At 46.0% G+C, this 12,722-nt stretch overlaps 1 protein-coding gene across 1 annotated transcript; it reads right to left on the minus strand.

Annotated features, from left to right (window-relative positions):
* Positions 1–2,518: 2,518 nt before the first annotated feature.
* On the minus strand, positions 2,519–10,070 carry CBLN4 (cerebellin 4 precursor). The gene is made up of 3 exons (XM_022597620.2): positions 9,475–10,070; positions 6,409–6,525; positions 2,519–4,134 (listed from the first exon to the last, which is right to left on the minus strand). The coding sequence occupies exons 1-3, from the start codon at positions 9,763–9,765 to the stop codon at positions 3,937–3,939; spliced, it is 606 nt and encodes a 201-aa protein (XP_022453328.1). The 5' UTR covers positions 9,766–10,070; the 3' UTR covers positions 2,519–3,936.
* Positions 10,071–12,722: the final 2,652 nt, after the last annotated feature.

Here is a 12,722-nt window from a genome sequence, read left to right on the forward strand (position 1 = left end):
TGGACCTAAAAATTGTTGAGAAAGGCTTCTGCCCATGAATGAATTTTAAGCGTACTTTCTAGTCTACTGGAAATTGCTGGCATCATGGATCCTTCCGAATATATTCTCCCATTCTCATTCCCTGTCTCTCTCTCTCTCTCTCTCTCTCTCTCTCTCTCTCTCTCTCTCACACACACACACACACACACACACACACACACACACACACACACTATTAAGTTGAACAATGTCTTCTGAAGCCAAATGCCAAGTATACTTAGACAGAGACCCTATAATCCCTGGAGAAGGATCACTTCAGTCACAAAGAAAAGCAAGATGTAACTACATCTTTATTTCAGAACAAATGCTGACAAAATAAGGACTGTCACTAAGGGTTTTCTTTCTTCACAAGGCGCCGCTTTCTGCGGGTGACCTACCTTCGTCTTCACACCAGGTCTCTCACGTCTTTCCTGGAGGTGAGGTCTTCCTGTAGCCCTTCCTCTGCACAAAGTGGCAACACTCCTTCCAGCCTTTTCTCATCACAGAGCGAGAGTCTCGTGCTTACCTGCATGAAGGCCTCGTGCTCACTGCCTTGGGCTCCCCCGAGTTTAAAATAGGGAGGATAATGAGAGTACTTGGACTCCGGGGTCACTGCAAAGAAAACGCCCTGCCCCGGGATGTACTGAGGTAGTAAGAATCACCTGGGGGATTTGTTACACCTGTCGGAAGCCTAGCAGGTGATTCTGATGCAGGTGGTCTGTGGGTTTTACTTGAAGACAGAGCTTCGTAAACTGTACCGTGCCTGAGAACCATGGGGACGGGAGGGGCAGAAGATCTTGTTAAAGATACAGATTCTGACTCGGCAGGTCTGGGGTGAGTCTAAACCCCACCTGGGTTTCTAACGAGCCCCCATGATATGGACGCTACTGGTCCACAGGCCACACTGTGTGATGGTAGGTCTCTCCACTCAAAGTGTGATACCCAGGCCAGCAACACTGACACCATCTGGGGACTTGTTAAAAATGCACACAGGGCTTCCCTGGTGGCGCAGTGGTTGAGAGTCCGCCTGCCGATGCAGGGGATGCGGGTTCGTGCCCTGGTCCAGGAAGATCCCACATGCCGCGGAGCGGCTAGGCCCGTGAGCCATGGCTGCTGAGCCTGTGCGCCCGGAGCCTGTGCTCTGCAACGGGAGAGGCCACAGCAGTGAGAGGGCCATGTACCGCAAAAAAAAAAAAAAAGTGCACACGCTCGGGTCCCATTCCAGACCTACTGCACTAGAATCTACATTTTATCAAGATTCCTCTGGTGATTCTTACACATCTTCTTAGTTTGAGAAGATGACACAGAACTTCAGGATCAAATTCACAGAGAATTTGTTTTCCGAGAAAGGTCAGAGAAGACCAAAAGCCACAAAAAAAGAATTTTTTTTTGATTCTATGCCATTTGAAACCCAGATTAAAGGTAGGCCTGTATTAGAGGGGACGGAATAACCTATTTAGAAACCAACTTCTGAAACCCCACCTCCCTCCCTACCAAAGAAAACCACAAGAATTCAACTTGAGCTCCACAGCTCTGAATGTGAACAGTTATCACATGCTGTCACCTCTCCTTGTTTTCATTACTTCTCTCTGGTCATTAGGTCAACCAATTGGGGGACCAATGGATTACCATCGTTCTGGAGACAGATGGTTTAGATGGTAAAGGTAGATTGGTAAAGCTCAGTACCCTTAGTCAGAAGGCGAAGTAGAACCATACTTTTCGACCTCTATTGCTCCTTATGAAGATTCTGGCTGTGTTTGCTGTCTAGGGAGGTCTAAAAAGGGCAGATGTAACCACTTCTATAAACTCAGTACGTAGCAAAGCATGTAACACATTATAAGATAATTTAAGCAATGTTGGTTGAAGCTGTTTATTCTAAGAATCAAAACAGTAACTTGCTAAAAAAGTAAAAACCAAAAGAAGACATTCAGCTATCCAGGTTTCTAGAAACCAAAAAGAATGGGGAAAACAGCCTTAAGTCCAAAAACAAAACAAAGAAAAGAAAGAATTAAAACAAAATTTTAACTAGATAATCAGGCTGTTATAACAGAATCCGGGATCACCAGGAACCCCCAAAAGCACTTGGAATCGGGGAGGTCCTATGTTTAAGCTCCTTATTTCCTTCAGTTTCATTTTCTTGGAGCAGAGAGTTTTCCTGTGATGAATGAATATTTTGACTTGGTGATTAATCACAGCTATACTGGAAGACCTGCCTGCATGTTTCCTCCCACAGAATCCTGCAACAGCTTCCTCGATGCCACAAACTGCAAAAGGGGGGCTCCCAAAATTGTTTTAATTGACAACCAACCAGGAAGTTGAGCATGGAAGTCTCCACATGCAACATCTATAATTATAGTTCCTTCTAAAAAGAAATGGGCCATCTTCTGTTTGTCCTTTAATGTTGAGAAAAGGGCAGAACTTTTCCCCAAAGTCTTTAGTTTGAAAATATTGGTCTTTATACGCATCACCACTCATTCTTTCCCTGAGTCCTTCATGATGCTTTAGGGGAGCTTTTAAAACTTAACCTCCTAACAGTAAGTCCTTCTGAAAGGAGAGTTTCCTAAATTCATTGATCCTCTTTTGCCAAGCTCACTGGATCTGGACAAATTAAACATAGTAAAGATTTCCTATGCCAATTCAGAGTACATTCTCTAAAAATTCAGAAAGCTTTTCTTAAACTCCAAGACAAAAAAATGAGAGAAAGGTAGGAAGGACAGGAGCGAGGAAGGGAGAGAGGAAGGGTTGGTGAGAGAGAGAGAATAAATCATGTAAAACATATATTTCCAAATCCGAAAGGACAAAACAATTCAACTAACATATATTAACCTTTATTCTATAACAGAGACATAAATAATTTTATGAATTCATATGACCTATACAAAAGACAAAATAAGATATTGCACTAAGTTTAGCTTGGGCTATTTGGATTTCGTATTAACTAAACAGATAAATCTATACAATTTAAGGAGTTAAGGCAAAACTAGATGATACTTCAAACACAACAGGAGGTTTGAAAAATAGGTATAATTAAAAACAAGGGCATCCCATCTCCAGTTAATAAAGTGGTCATGTCTAAGGGAAAAAAAATCCCTTAGGTTCTTAAAAAGTGGTTATTATCAATCATGTTAATTAAAGTGAGAAATAAAGTGTAAGATTTCCCGTGGAGGAGAGCTGTTTTGCCGAGGTTTGAGGATTGAGCACTTAGAATTCGGGTAAGCAACTTTTTCCTTGTTAGATTTATGATCTACTCTTCCTATTAGAAAATATAATTTGGAAAATATGACTCTTTCACATATAGAATTAAAATACAACTATGAAGCATTTTTTTTTAAAGGGAAGTCCTGATGCTGGCCTCATAGAGTAAATTTGCAGACAAGCCATTACCCTATTTGTAGGGAAGACACAAAGCCAGCAGTTACCCTAAGAAAACCAAAAAAACTAATTCCAAAGCAATAAAAACAAGTGAAACCAGTATATCAACACAGCACACAATTCTTTGGCAGTATCACACAAATCGTTGATTGAAGTCAGAACTTTTATACAGTTCTCTAATTCTCAGACCCAGTTGCCGGTCTTTGAAAACTAACTAAATAAAATGCCACATCTGCAATGAATTCAGTAATTCCAGGAAATTAAATTCAGAATAAACCTTGCAGACAGCTTTGAACTGTTACGCTTAAGCATAGATGGGTATCAACTGCTGTGAGTCCCGATCCAAGTACACTGAAACGCACACACACAAAAATAACCTGTGGAGCTCAGTACTGCTTCAGACAGGCCTAGCATCCTTACAGGGAATCCATATTCACCCATGAGAAACCAAGGAAAGACATCAATCCAATGATGAGGAAATGATCTTCCAGGAAGTCAGGGGTGGGCCGCCCCTCACCCGGATGAACATCGCGAAGAAATCAAATTCTATAGGGGGAACACCAGAAAGCCAGAGAACGTGGAATACTGCCAGCCTCCAACCAAGTTACCTTTCTCCAGTTTTAGGTAAACCTTATCCTCTTTATCCAGGTAGAGCAGGACCCCATTCGTGGCAGCCTCACGTGTAACGTCTTTATCCCCAGCGAAGGCAGATATTACTGGTTTTCCATTTAACATCAGGTTAACCTACAAGGAAAAAAAAAAAAAAACCACTGAAAATCTCTCTCTAAAGTCAAAACAAATGAATGAATAAAACAAAACAGAAACAGACTCACAGTTACAGAGAACAAACTAGGGTTACCAGTGAGGGGAGGGCAGTGGGAGAGGAAGATAGGGGTAGGGAATTAAGAAGTAAAAACCACTATGTATCAAATAAATAGGCTACAAGGATATATTGCACAGCACAGGGAAATACAGACATTATTTTATAATAGCTTTAAATGGAATATAATCTATAAAAATCTTGACTCCCTATGTTGTACACCTGAAACGAATACTGTAGATGAAAGAAAAGAAAAGAAAAAGAAAGAAAGAAAGAAAGAAAGAAAGAAAGAAAGAAAGAAAGAAAGAAAGAAAAGAAAAGAAAAGAAAAGAAACAGGAAGGAGAAAAGAAAAAAGGAAAGAAAGAGAGAAAGAAAAAAAAGAAAGGAAGTCAAAGCATCTATGAGGGGCAGGGGGTAAAAAATAACGTCTAAAATGACCAGCCTGGTGAAATAACTGATGTTCAGTAAATATATCCCTTTCCTTTCAAATTACCAGATAGTGGTGGCTAGGCTTAGTATGATCTCACCAAGCTGATCTTTCTGAATTAAAAAAAATTTGTTTTAATTTCTCCCATAGAAATGTCCTTAAATGCTCACAAAAGAATACCATCCATGGAGAGCAACCTAGCCATGTGAAAACTGGCTTCCCTTCAGCACACAACTTAAGCCTACTGTTGAAGACTTTATTTACCTCCCGTATTCAGTAGCAAGTTTTTGGCAATGACGCGAGCCTGTGGCTTCCCAGTACATTAGCAAAAAGAGCCCCAGTGCCCTTTGCTCTGAGAAACCCAGGTACCGCAAGGTTCTACTAACATCCTTGCAGGTTTACTGTACCGCTGAGACATGCGGAGTGCTAAAAATCAGTTGAAATTACGGAATAATTTGTGTGTTGTGATTTCTTCATTTTCCCTGATAAGAAATGTGTATTAAAAATAATAATCACCACTACCACTGAAGATTTTAATGATGGATAATTAGCAAAGAATAAAATCAAATTTATTCCCTTCTCTCCTTACTACAATTTTGATTATACTGTGTTAAACATTACAAAAATTTCTAAATGTTGGGGCTTGGGAAAAGCTTTTCCATGGAAGGAAGTTTGTTTACTATTCATTCCTTTTATGTTAAAAATAATATTGAATAAATTAAATCTGAGACCTATCAATTTATCCATTCACTAGGATATGTAAAAGTAGTAGATGAGTGTGTAATCTATCATTCACATGGACATAGTATACAATACAAACATTGAACATACGATAAAAAGTTATCCTAGAATTCCACAGACATGTATTGGTGTTATTGGGTGCTGGCATGTTAGATACTATAGGAACTAGCTTCATCATTGTCCGTGAGTGTAAATTCAAGCCCGTTCCTTAGAAAGCACAACACAAAACATATTAACTGTGAAACTGCAATTGGTAAGAATTCACGAACATCAGAGTAACTGAGGATAAACTACTTAGAGGATAAGCACAGCACATCGTTTCTTTAAAAGTATATTGAATAATTGTTCCTTCATAGATTTATTCTCAGTCGTTAATTGTAGCTCATAATTTTAACTATGACAGCAAATTTGTTTTATCTATTTAGTAGTTACTTGTAAAGCTCTGATAATCTTACTAGTTTTTTTCTTACAAATTCAGGTAATTTTTGCACATGCATTAAAAGCAATCAAGATCTTATAAAGAGATTTGTGTCACTGAATTTTTACTAAGCAATATATATATATATATTTTTTTTTTTTTTTTTTCGTGGTACGCGGGCCTCTCACTGTTGTGACCTCTCCCGTTGCGGAGCACAGGCTCCGGACGCGCAGGCTCAGCGGCCATGGCTCACGGGGCCCAGCCGCTCCGCGGCATGTGGGATCTTCCCAGACCAGGGCACGAACCCATGTCCCCTGCATCGGCAGGTGGACTCTCAACCACTGCGCCACCAGGGAAGCCCACTAAGCAATATTTTTTAAGTGATGTTGTTATTAAGGTAATAAGTTCAATTGCTTATTCTTCTATATGCTTCTTGTCACATGCCTTAATAGATGTTATTGGAAATTAAGTGTTTTAAAAATAAACTACTATAAAGATGGTTGTTTATTTTTATAATGAAACACATCTTTGGATAAATACTTAAATACATAACCCACTGCTGATAAACACTGTCGCCTGAGGGTACAGAGGGAACAGGTCGAAAGACATACCTGGATTGTTTGGCTCTGGTAGACTTTAATTACGTGAAAACTGAAACTGTAAATTCCTTTCCTTGGTGCTACAAAGACAGACTCCAGGGTGAAAAAATTACCCACATTTACTAGGATCTACAAATAAAAAGAATAAACAGCAGTCAATTATTACAATATTCTCTTCTGTAAGTAAAATAAGTTTTCCTCCTTCCTTTTTTTTTCCTTTCTTTTTTCTTTCTTTCTTAAGAAAGAAAACTAACTTTTAAAACCATAGAAAATAAAACATTGAGTTCTATCCCTTTTTATTTAGTGACTTGGAAAACGGATTTGTATATTGGAAGGTTCTTCTGTCTTTTAAATGGTATAAGAAAAAATAAAGTAACAGCTTTGTAGTCATGCCTCAATTCCAGCAAGGCCCAATGGCTCTGGAAACATCTAGAAACACGTGAAGGCTTATAAATATTAGCTTTACCTTGAGAGTCAAATAAAAGGCTTCTGCCACATATTTACGCGCCCACCCTCTACGAGCCTTCACAGTGTCCAGAGGTGACGTGTCCAAGTCAGCCAACTGGCACCCGTGGGCTCTCTGCAGTCATTCCCGGACACACCACACAGAGGTCTGGACACTCCCTCCACCGTGTGACATAATCCATGACACTGAACAGTTGGTACACAGAGTGAGCTGAATGCCCAGCCCTCCTCTGAGGCTCCGCCAAACCTCTGCTAAGCCCCACGGCCATTTGTTCCATTCCTATGCCATCCAGGCCTTAATTATAATATTTTGGCAATGACTCAGCCTTTGCAGGCTGCCAAAGAGTAGAGACTGTGAAACAGGTGGCCTTCTTGTGCTGCTCCCAGTGTTATCCGTCATCCATTCCCTTATCAATCACCTGCTCTTTATTTAAAGTTCAAGGGGCAAAAACGAAGAGTGAAATAAAGCACTGGTTCCCAAGAAAACAACAGTGCACTCTGTATTCCGAAATGTTCGGCCTGATTCTACTGGTTATGAAATTAGCTCTGAATTTCAATAAGTGACCTCATAAGCTAAATGTCACATAGGTATGACCCTTCCTATGAAAAAGAGCAGGAGAATGTATGTGTGTGTGTGTATTGCAGGGGCGGAGGGCAGGAGATAACTAGGGTTTCTTCCATTTCTCTCCAAGAAATAAATCTGTAAGTGGCATTCAAAAAAATCAGATGTCCGTCTAAAGATACACTTCCCCTGTATCAATGGCAATCTGCTACTATCTCTTTTAAACACTACATTCATGCTAATATTAAGCCCTTTGCATAATTCCCTAAAGACATACTATTGCCTGTGAGCAATGCACCAGAATTATAGTGATGGTCAGGTAGATGTACCAGGCTCAACCCCCAAATTAAAATGTATGTTGGTGTATCATTTTATTCTGAGATTACACCTTTTTCCAAGTAAGCATCAGATTTCTTTCTCTGACCCGATGATCAATGGTCTTTCAACCACAAATCACAAGCTATGCAATAATTCCTGACAGAGATTTTACAAAGATTTGTTTAAGCACATTTAAAACAATTTGAGGTACTCAGCAGGGACTTCCTGAATCAGACACAAGTAGCCTAATTCATCAGCAATAATGGAACTGGCTGACTAGTGTTGACCGCACATAAGGCTGGAGGTTGACTCTGCATTGTAATTGGAGCGTCCAAGCACATCGAGACTTATAACTAAATGTGTCTTGTTGTCTCTAAGATGCATGGGCACCCGGAACAGAAGAACAAACCCTTCTCCTCTTCTAACTGACAGAAAGATCACTGAAAAGAATGCACTGTACAGACGACAGTGCAATGTCCACAGTATTTAATTAATGCATTGACACACAAACCAGGGGTCGTGCTAGACTTCATTTACATCAAGACGGAAAATACTGCACCAAAACCCCAAAGGGGCTGCTTAATTCTTTTAAAATGATGGCTATTCAATAGGAAGCCCCAGAGAGGCATTCTCTGTCTTTGGCCAGCTGCAGAGTATATTACTTAGGAACAATTAAGTAAGGAATAGAAATGTCACCTCATCCCTTCCCCGGCACATCCTGCAGCACCACTTAACCTGTGCTCTTGCCCATGCGGCACACAACTGTGAACTACACATACGACTTTGGAATTTAAAAGACTCTGGGTGCTGTTGACGTTGAAATGATACCCCTGGAGTCTGATTTCAGTTTTAAGACTCCTTGCTAAGCTGATATCCTGGGGTTTCTCATCAGCCAAACCCCAGAGCTCCAGATCGCGAAAAAAAACAAGCCACAGCTTTCATCAGTTCCTCCCCCAGCCCGTATCCTCAGCCCCCAAGTCTGTCTTTCCCCACTAATTTGCATGTGTCTGGAAGGACCGGAGCAGGGGAAGGGAGAACGACTCCCCAGCGCTTCCCTATGGGAGCTCAGTGCAGCTGCCCGATTCCTTTTCCTCTCCTTCTCTCAACTTTTCTCCAAGTAGCAGAGAAGGGCTTTCCGCTGCAGCGGTACCTGCAATGTATATGGGGATCCTGGCGGCGGAAAGGTGGGCGAGATGAGACCGGGGCCACAGCTTCCCACACTCCCCAGCCACCCGCGAGATCTCTGCAGAGATCTCTTTGGGGAGCCCCCAGAGCTCTCTTTGGGGAGACGCTTCTCCACCTGGGAGAAACAAATCATTTATCCAGCATCAGAGAGAGTGCTGTGCCCGAGAATGGCCTCGGCAGCACCCGCAGAGGAGTCTGAGCCAGGGGGCCAAGCTCTGGCCAAGAGATTTCGAGGTCCAGGGACCAGGATCCTGCCAGGTCCTATGGACCTGTTGCTGTTAAACTTGTGCTGAGCTCTCGACGCCTGGCTCTACACCCCCGGCCTCTTTCCCACCACCCCAGCAGCTCTTCCGGAGGCCAAGAGGGAATGGGGGGCGGGGTGGTGGCGGGAGAGACATCAGAAGTTTCAGACCAAACCCTTTGCGGAGGCGAGTGCCGAAACGATCCCCCAAATCGCAATCAGAGCAGCTCAACCCGGGTCTGAGCTGCCTGGACATCGCCCCTCCCGCCACCCGACTCCTGACACCCCGCATCCCTCGGGGTCTGACCTGATCGAAGTAAATGATGCGCGTCTTGTTGCTCATCTCTGACGGCTCGTGGTTGGTGCTCCGCACCGCCGAGAAGGCGACCTTGGAGTTAGCCGCCCGGACCGAGATCCCCAGAGGGGAGGAAGAGGAGCCCTTGGAGTCCGTGGCCGGGTTCGAGTCGCACACCACGAGGCACTTGCCTTCCAGCACGATGGGCTCCGTGTCGTTCTGCGCCCAGACGGGCAGCCCGGGCAGAGTGAGGGCCAGCAGCACAGCCGGCACCACGGACAGCGCCCGGCCCCCAGCGCCCATGGTGAGCCTCGTGGGCAGCCGGCTGGCGCTTCTGCTCGCCCGCGTCGCCTCCTACCCCGGGACCCCGGAGCTCGGGAAGATGCCCGTGGCTAGATCGACAGCGCTGCGGGAACGGCGGCGGCGGCGCGCACACTTCCAATCCTGTGGTTTGAAGTCAAAGTCTCCCCTCGCGCTCTCTCGCTGGTTCTACCTTTGTCCTTTAAGGAGCTCATGCAGAACCCCCTATACTCCACCCTCCTCCGCCCAAGAATCAGCCCTGCCTGGGGCCCCTGCACCCACCCTTGCTCCTAGACATCTAAAAGTCACCAAACCCTCACATTCACACCTCAAAGAGGAAAATGATAAATTCCCCAAACCCAGTCACCCCCGGGTGAACCACGAAGCAGGAAAAACGAAGGAGACTCAGAGAAGCCACGGGGACGGTGGATGCCGAGTGGTGCCCGTGTCGGTCCAGTACGTGTCTGGCTCGCGGCAGGGACGAATTACAGAAGCAGAAGGTGTTTCCCGGACTGGGAAGAACGCGAGGCTGTGTTCACGGCCAGGTCTCTAGCGACTCTCAATTTCGCTTAGCCAGAAATTCCCCAAAGCTTGGTGTCTCTCGGAAGTCGGCAGCTACGCATTGGCTAGCCGGGTCCCCAGCACGGAAAGCACGAATTCGCGGGATCAGCTCTCAGGTGCGGGGCGGCTCGGCCGGTGGGGTCCTCTCCTGCCTCGGCCGCACGCCCGGAGTCCCTGCGCACAACTTTCTCTGTCCTCGCGCAGCCGGGAGAGCGCGAGGCGGGCACACGCGCGCTATTTATAGGAGCGCACGTCCGGCTGGGGTTGGCTTCTAGCTCAACCCGCCGGCTCCCGGGAAAGGGGAAGAAGGAGTCCGGTGACCCCCGCTGAGCAGCTCCTGCCTGGCGCTTAACGCACCCCGGGGCAAGCGGGGCGCACAGCACTGCTGGCTGCCAAGGTCTGCGGCCACCCAGCCCCGCGGAGCGCGCAGCAGGGATACTGTACGCAGGGAGAGGCGCCCACCGCCCTGCGCCTCGCCCAGCTCCGCGCCTGCTCGCTCCCTCCTCGGTCTGGGCAGGCGGAGGGGGCTGAGGCTCCCCTCGCCCCTCCCGAGCACCGGACTCCGCCGCCGAGCGCCCTCCGAGCGGAGCGCGGCGCTGCCAGCCCCGGCTGCGAAGCTGGATGGGCGGCAGCGGCCTCGCGCGGCGCGCTGCTTGGCACCTGGGGACCCACGCCACCGTCCCGACCGTGCCTTGCCCAGAGACTGCCTCCCCAAGCCCTGGGGCCTGGCGAGCTCCGGGAAGCCTTGGGACGGACCAAAGCCGCTGGGGGCCGCTGGCAGAAGGTGCCTCAGGCCTTCCGCTCCGCTCCGGGAAGAGGAGCCTCAAAAGCTTCAGGGCGCGCCTTCCCACCCACACCGCGAATCCACCCAGGCAAAGCCAGAAAAAGAGAGAGGGAGTTAACGCAGCAAGAATCAGCCCTCCGGAACCTTCCCCCTAAAAAATGCCAACCCCCTCCTGAGAATACCGCACCTTTCTCCCTCTTGATGTACCCCGCCCTCCCCCCCGCCCCGTGCCACCCCATTGCCACCTTGGCCTCTGACTGGCAAGGTTTATCTTCCTCTTCCGCAGCCATCACTGGGAGGGAAAGGCTTGTCTCTCTGATAGGCTGCATTAACTTGGCCAAGTCACTTACCCTTTCTGAGAGGGAGGGACTCCACTAATTAAGGTCCCATCAGCCCACTGGTTCTATGATGCTTTGGAGTCATGTCACTCCCTTCCCAAATTCCTTTTAGTGTCCCAGCTGCCAGAGGACAGGCCCCACATCTTTAATCAAAACAGCATCCGCATCAGCCATTCGGAGCTCCTAGAAATGTACTAATTATTCACTGAAGGGGTGTTTACTGAGCATTGTCTCCCGGATAGATGGCTTTCTAGTCCCTTCCTGAAAGAAGAACAGCCTCCTTAGCATGGATTCAAGTCCCTCCACAACAGAAGCCAGGCCAGCATCTCCAGGCTTGTCCCCTCATAAGGCCCTTCCAAAGGGCTGGGTGTTGAGCCATAAGCATTGCACTGCAGCTCCAATTGTTAAAATAGTAAATACTCCTACTGGCTGGTATTTCCCTAGCCCTTAGCTCCCTATAATCTTGCAACTAAAGAGTTGGTGCCTGGAGCCAAAGGGGCCTCCAGATTCTCCTCCAGTGGGGCCAGTATCAGTTCTGATTTCCAGGTGCTCCTGCTGTGCTATTTGTAACAATGTTGAATGTCACTAATCTAAGCTACAACCAAAAAGAGTGAACTGGTGCCTTCTGAAAACGGCCACCATTTCCCCCACCCCAAGCCTAGGGTAGCCTTTCTTCTGAACCCTTGCTGCACTTTGTAACTCTCTCCCGGCTTCTACCACAGTCTGCCTGGACAGCAGCTGAGATTTCTTCTCGTTTGATGCTGCCGTTGGAGGACAGGGGCTGGGTCTAGTTTGGTTCCCGGTTTGCGTAAGTAATTTGCCTTCCTTGTCCAAAACAGCTGTTTAGTAACTAAGACCTGGGCTGTTCAATTTCAGCCTGGAAGGAGTTTGAGAAAAAAGCTCTGTTGACTACAGAATTGTTAAATTGTCAATAAGTTGTCTTCCCTACCAACCCCAATATATTCTCTCTGTGTCCTTTTCTTCTCTAGGCATTTTTCTTCCTGCAAGAACTCAGATTTAAAGAAACTTCTTCCCTCCCTCCTCTTTTCCTTTCCAAAAGTACTCATTTCCTAGCCCCCTAATCCAGCAGAGTGACCATATCAGGGACTCAATAACTGATTGTGAAATGACTGGCTCTCCAGATAGAATGTCAGTATCAGTCATTCACCTTATAGTATAAACTGGTTTAAATAAATCTCTCTCAGTAAAGTTTACATTCAGTCCTCCTGGGTAACTGGAGATGAAAGTCTTGGCTTCTTACTAAAAGATGTTCCCCT

Source organism: Delphinapterus leucas, chromosome 15 (genome assembly GCF_059928025.1).
Source record: "Delphinapterus leucas isolate spDelLeu-1000000601 "Yukka" chromosome 15, BTC_Dleu_Yukka2, whole genome shotgun sequence".
Classification (NCBI taxonomy): domain Eukaryota; kingdom Metazoa; phylum Chordata; class Mammalia; order Artiodactyla; family Monodontidae; genus Delphinapterus; species Delphinapterus leucas.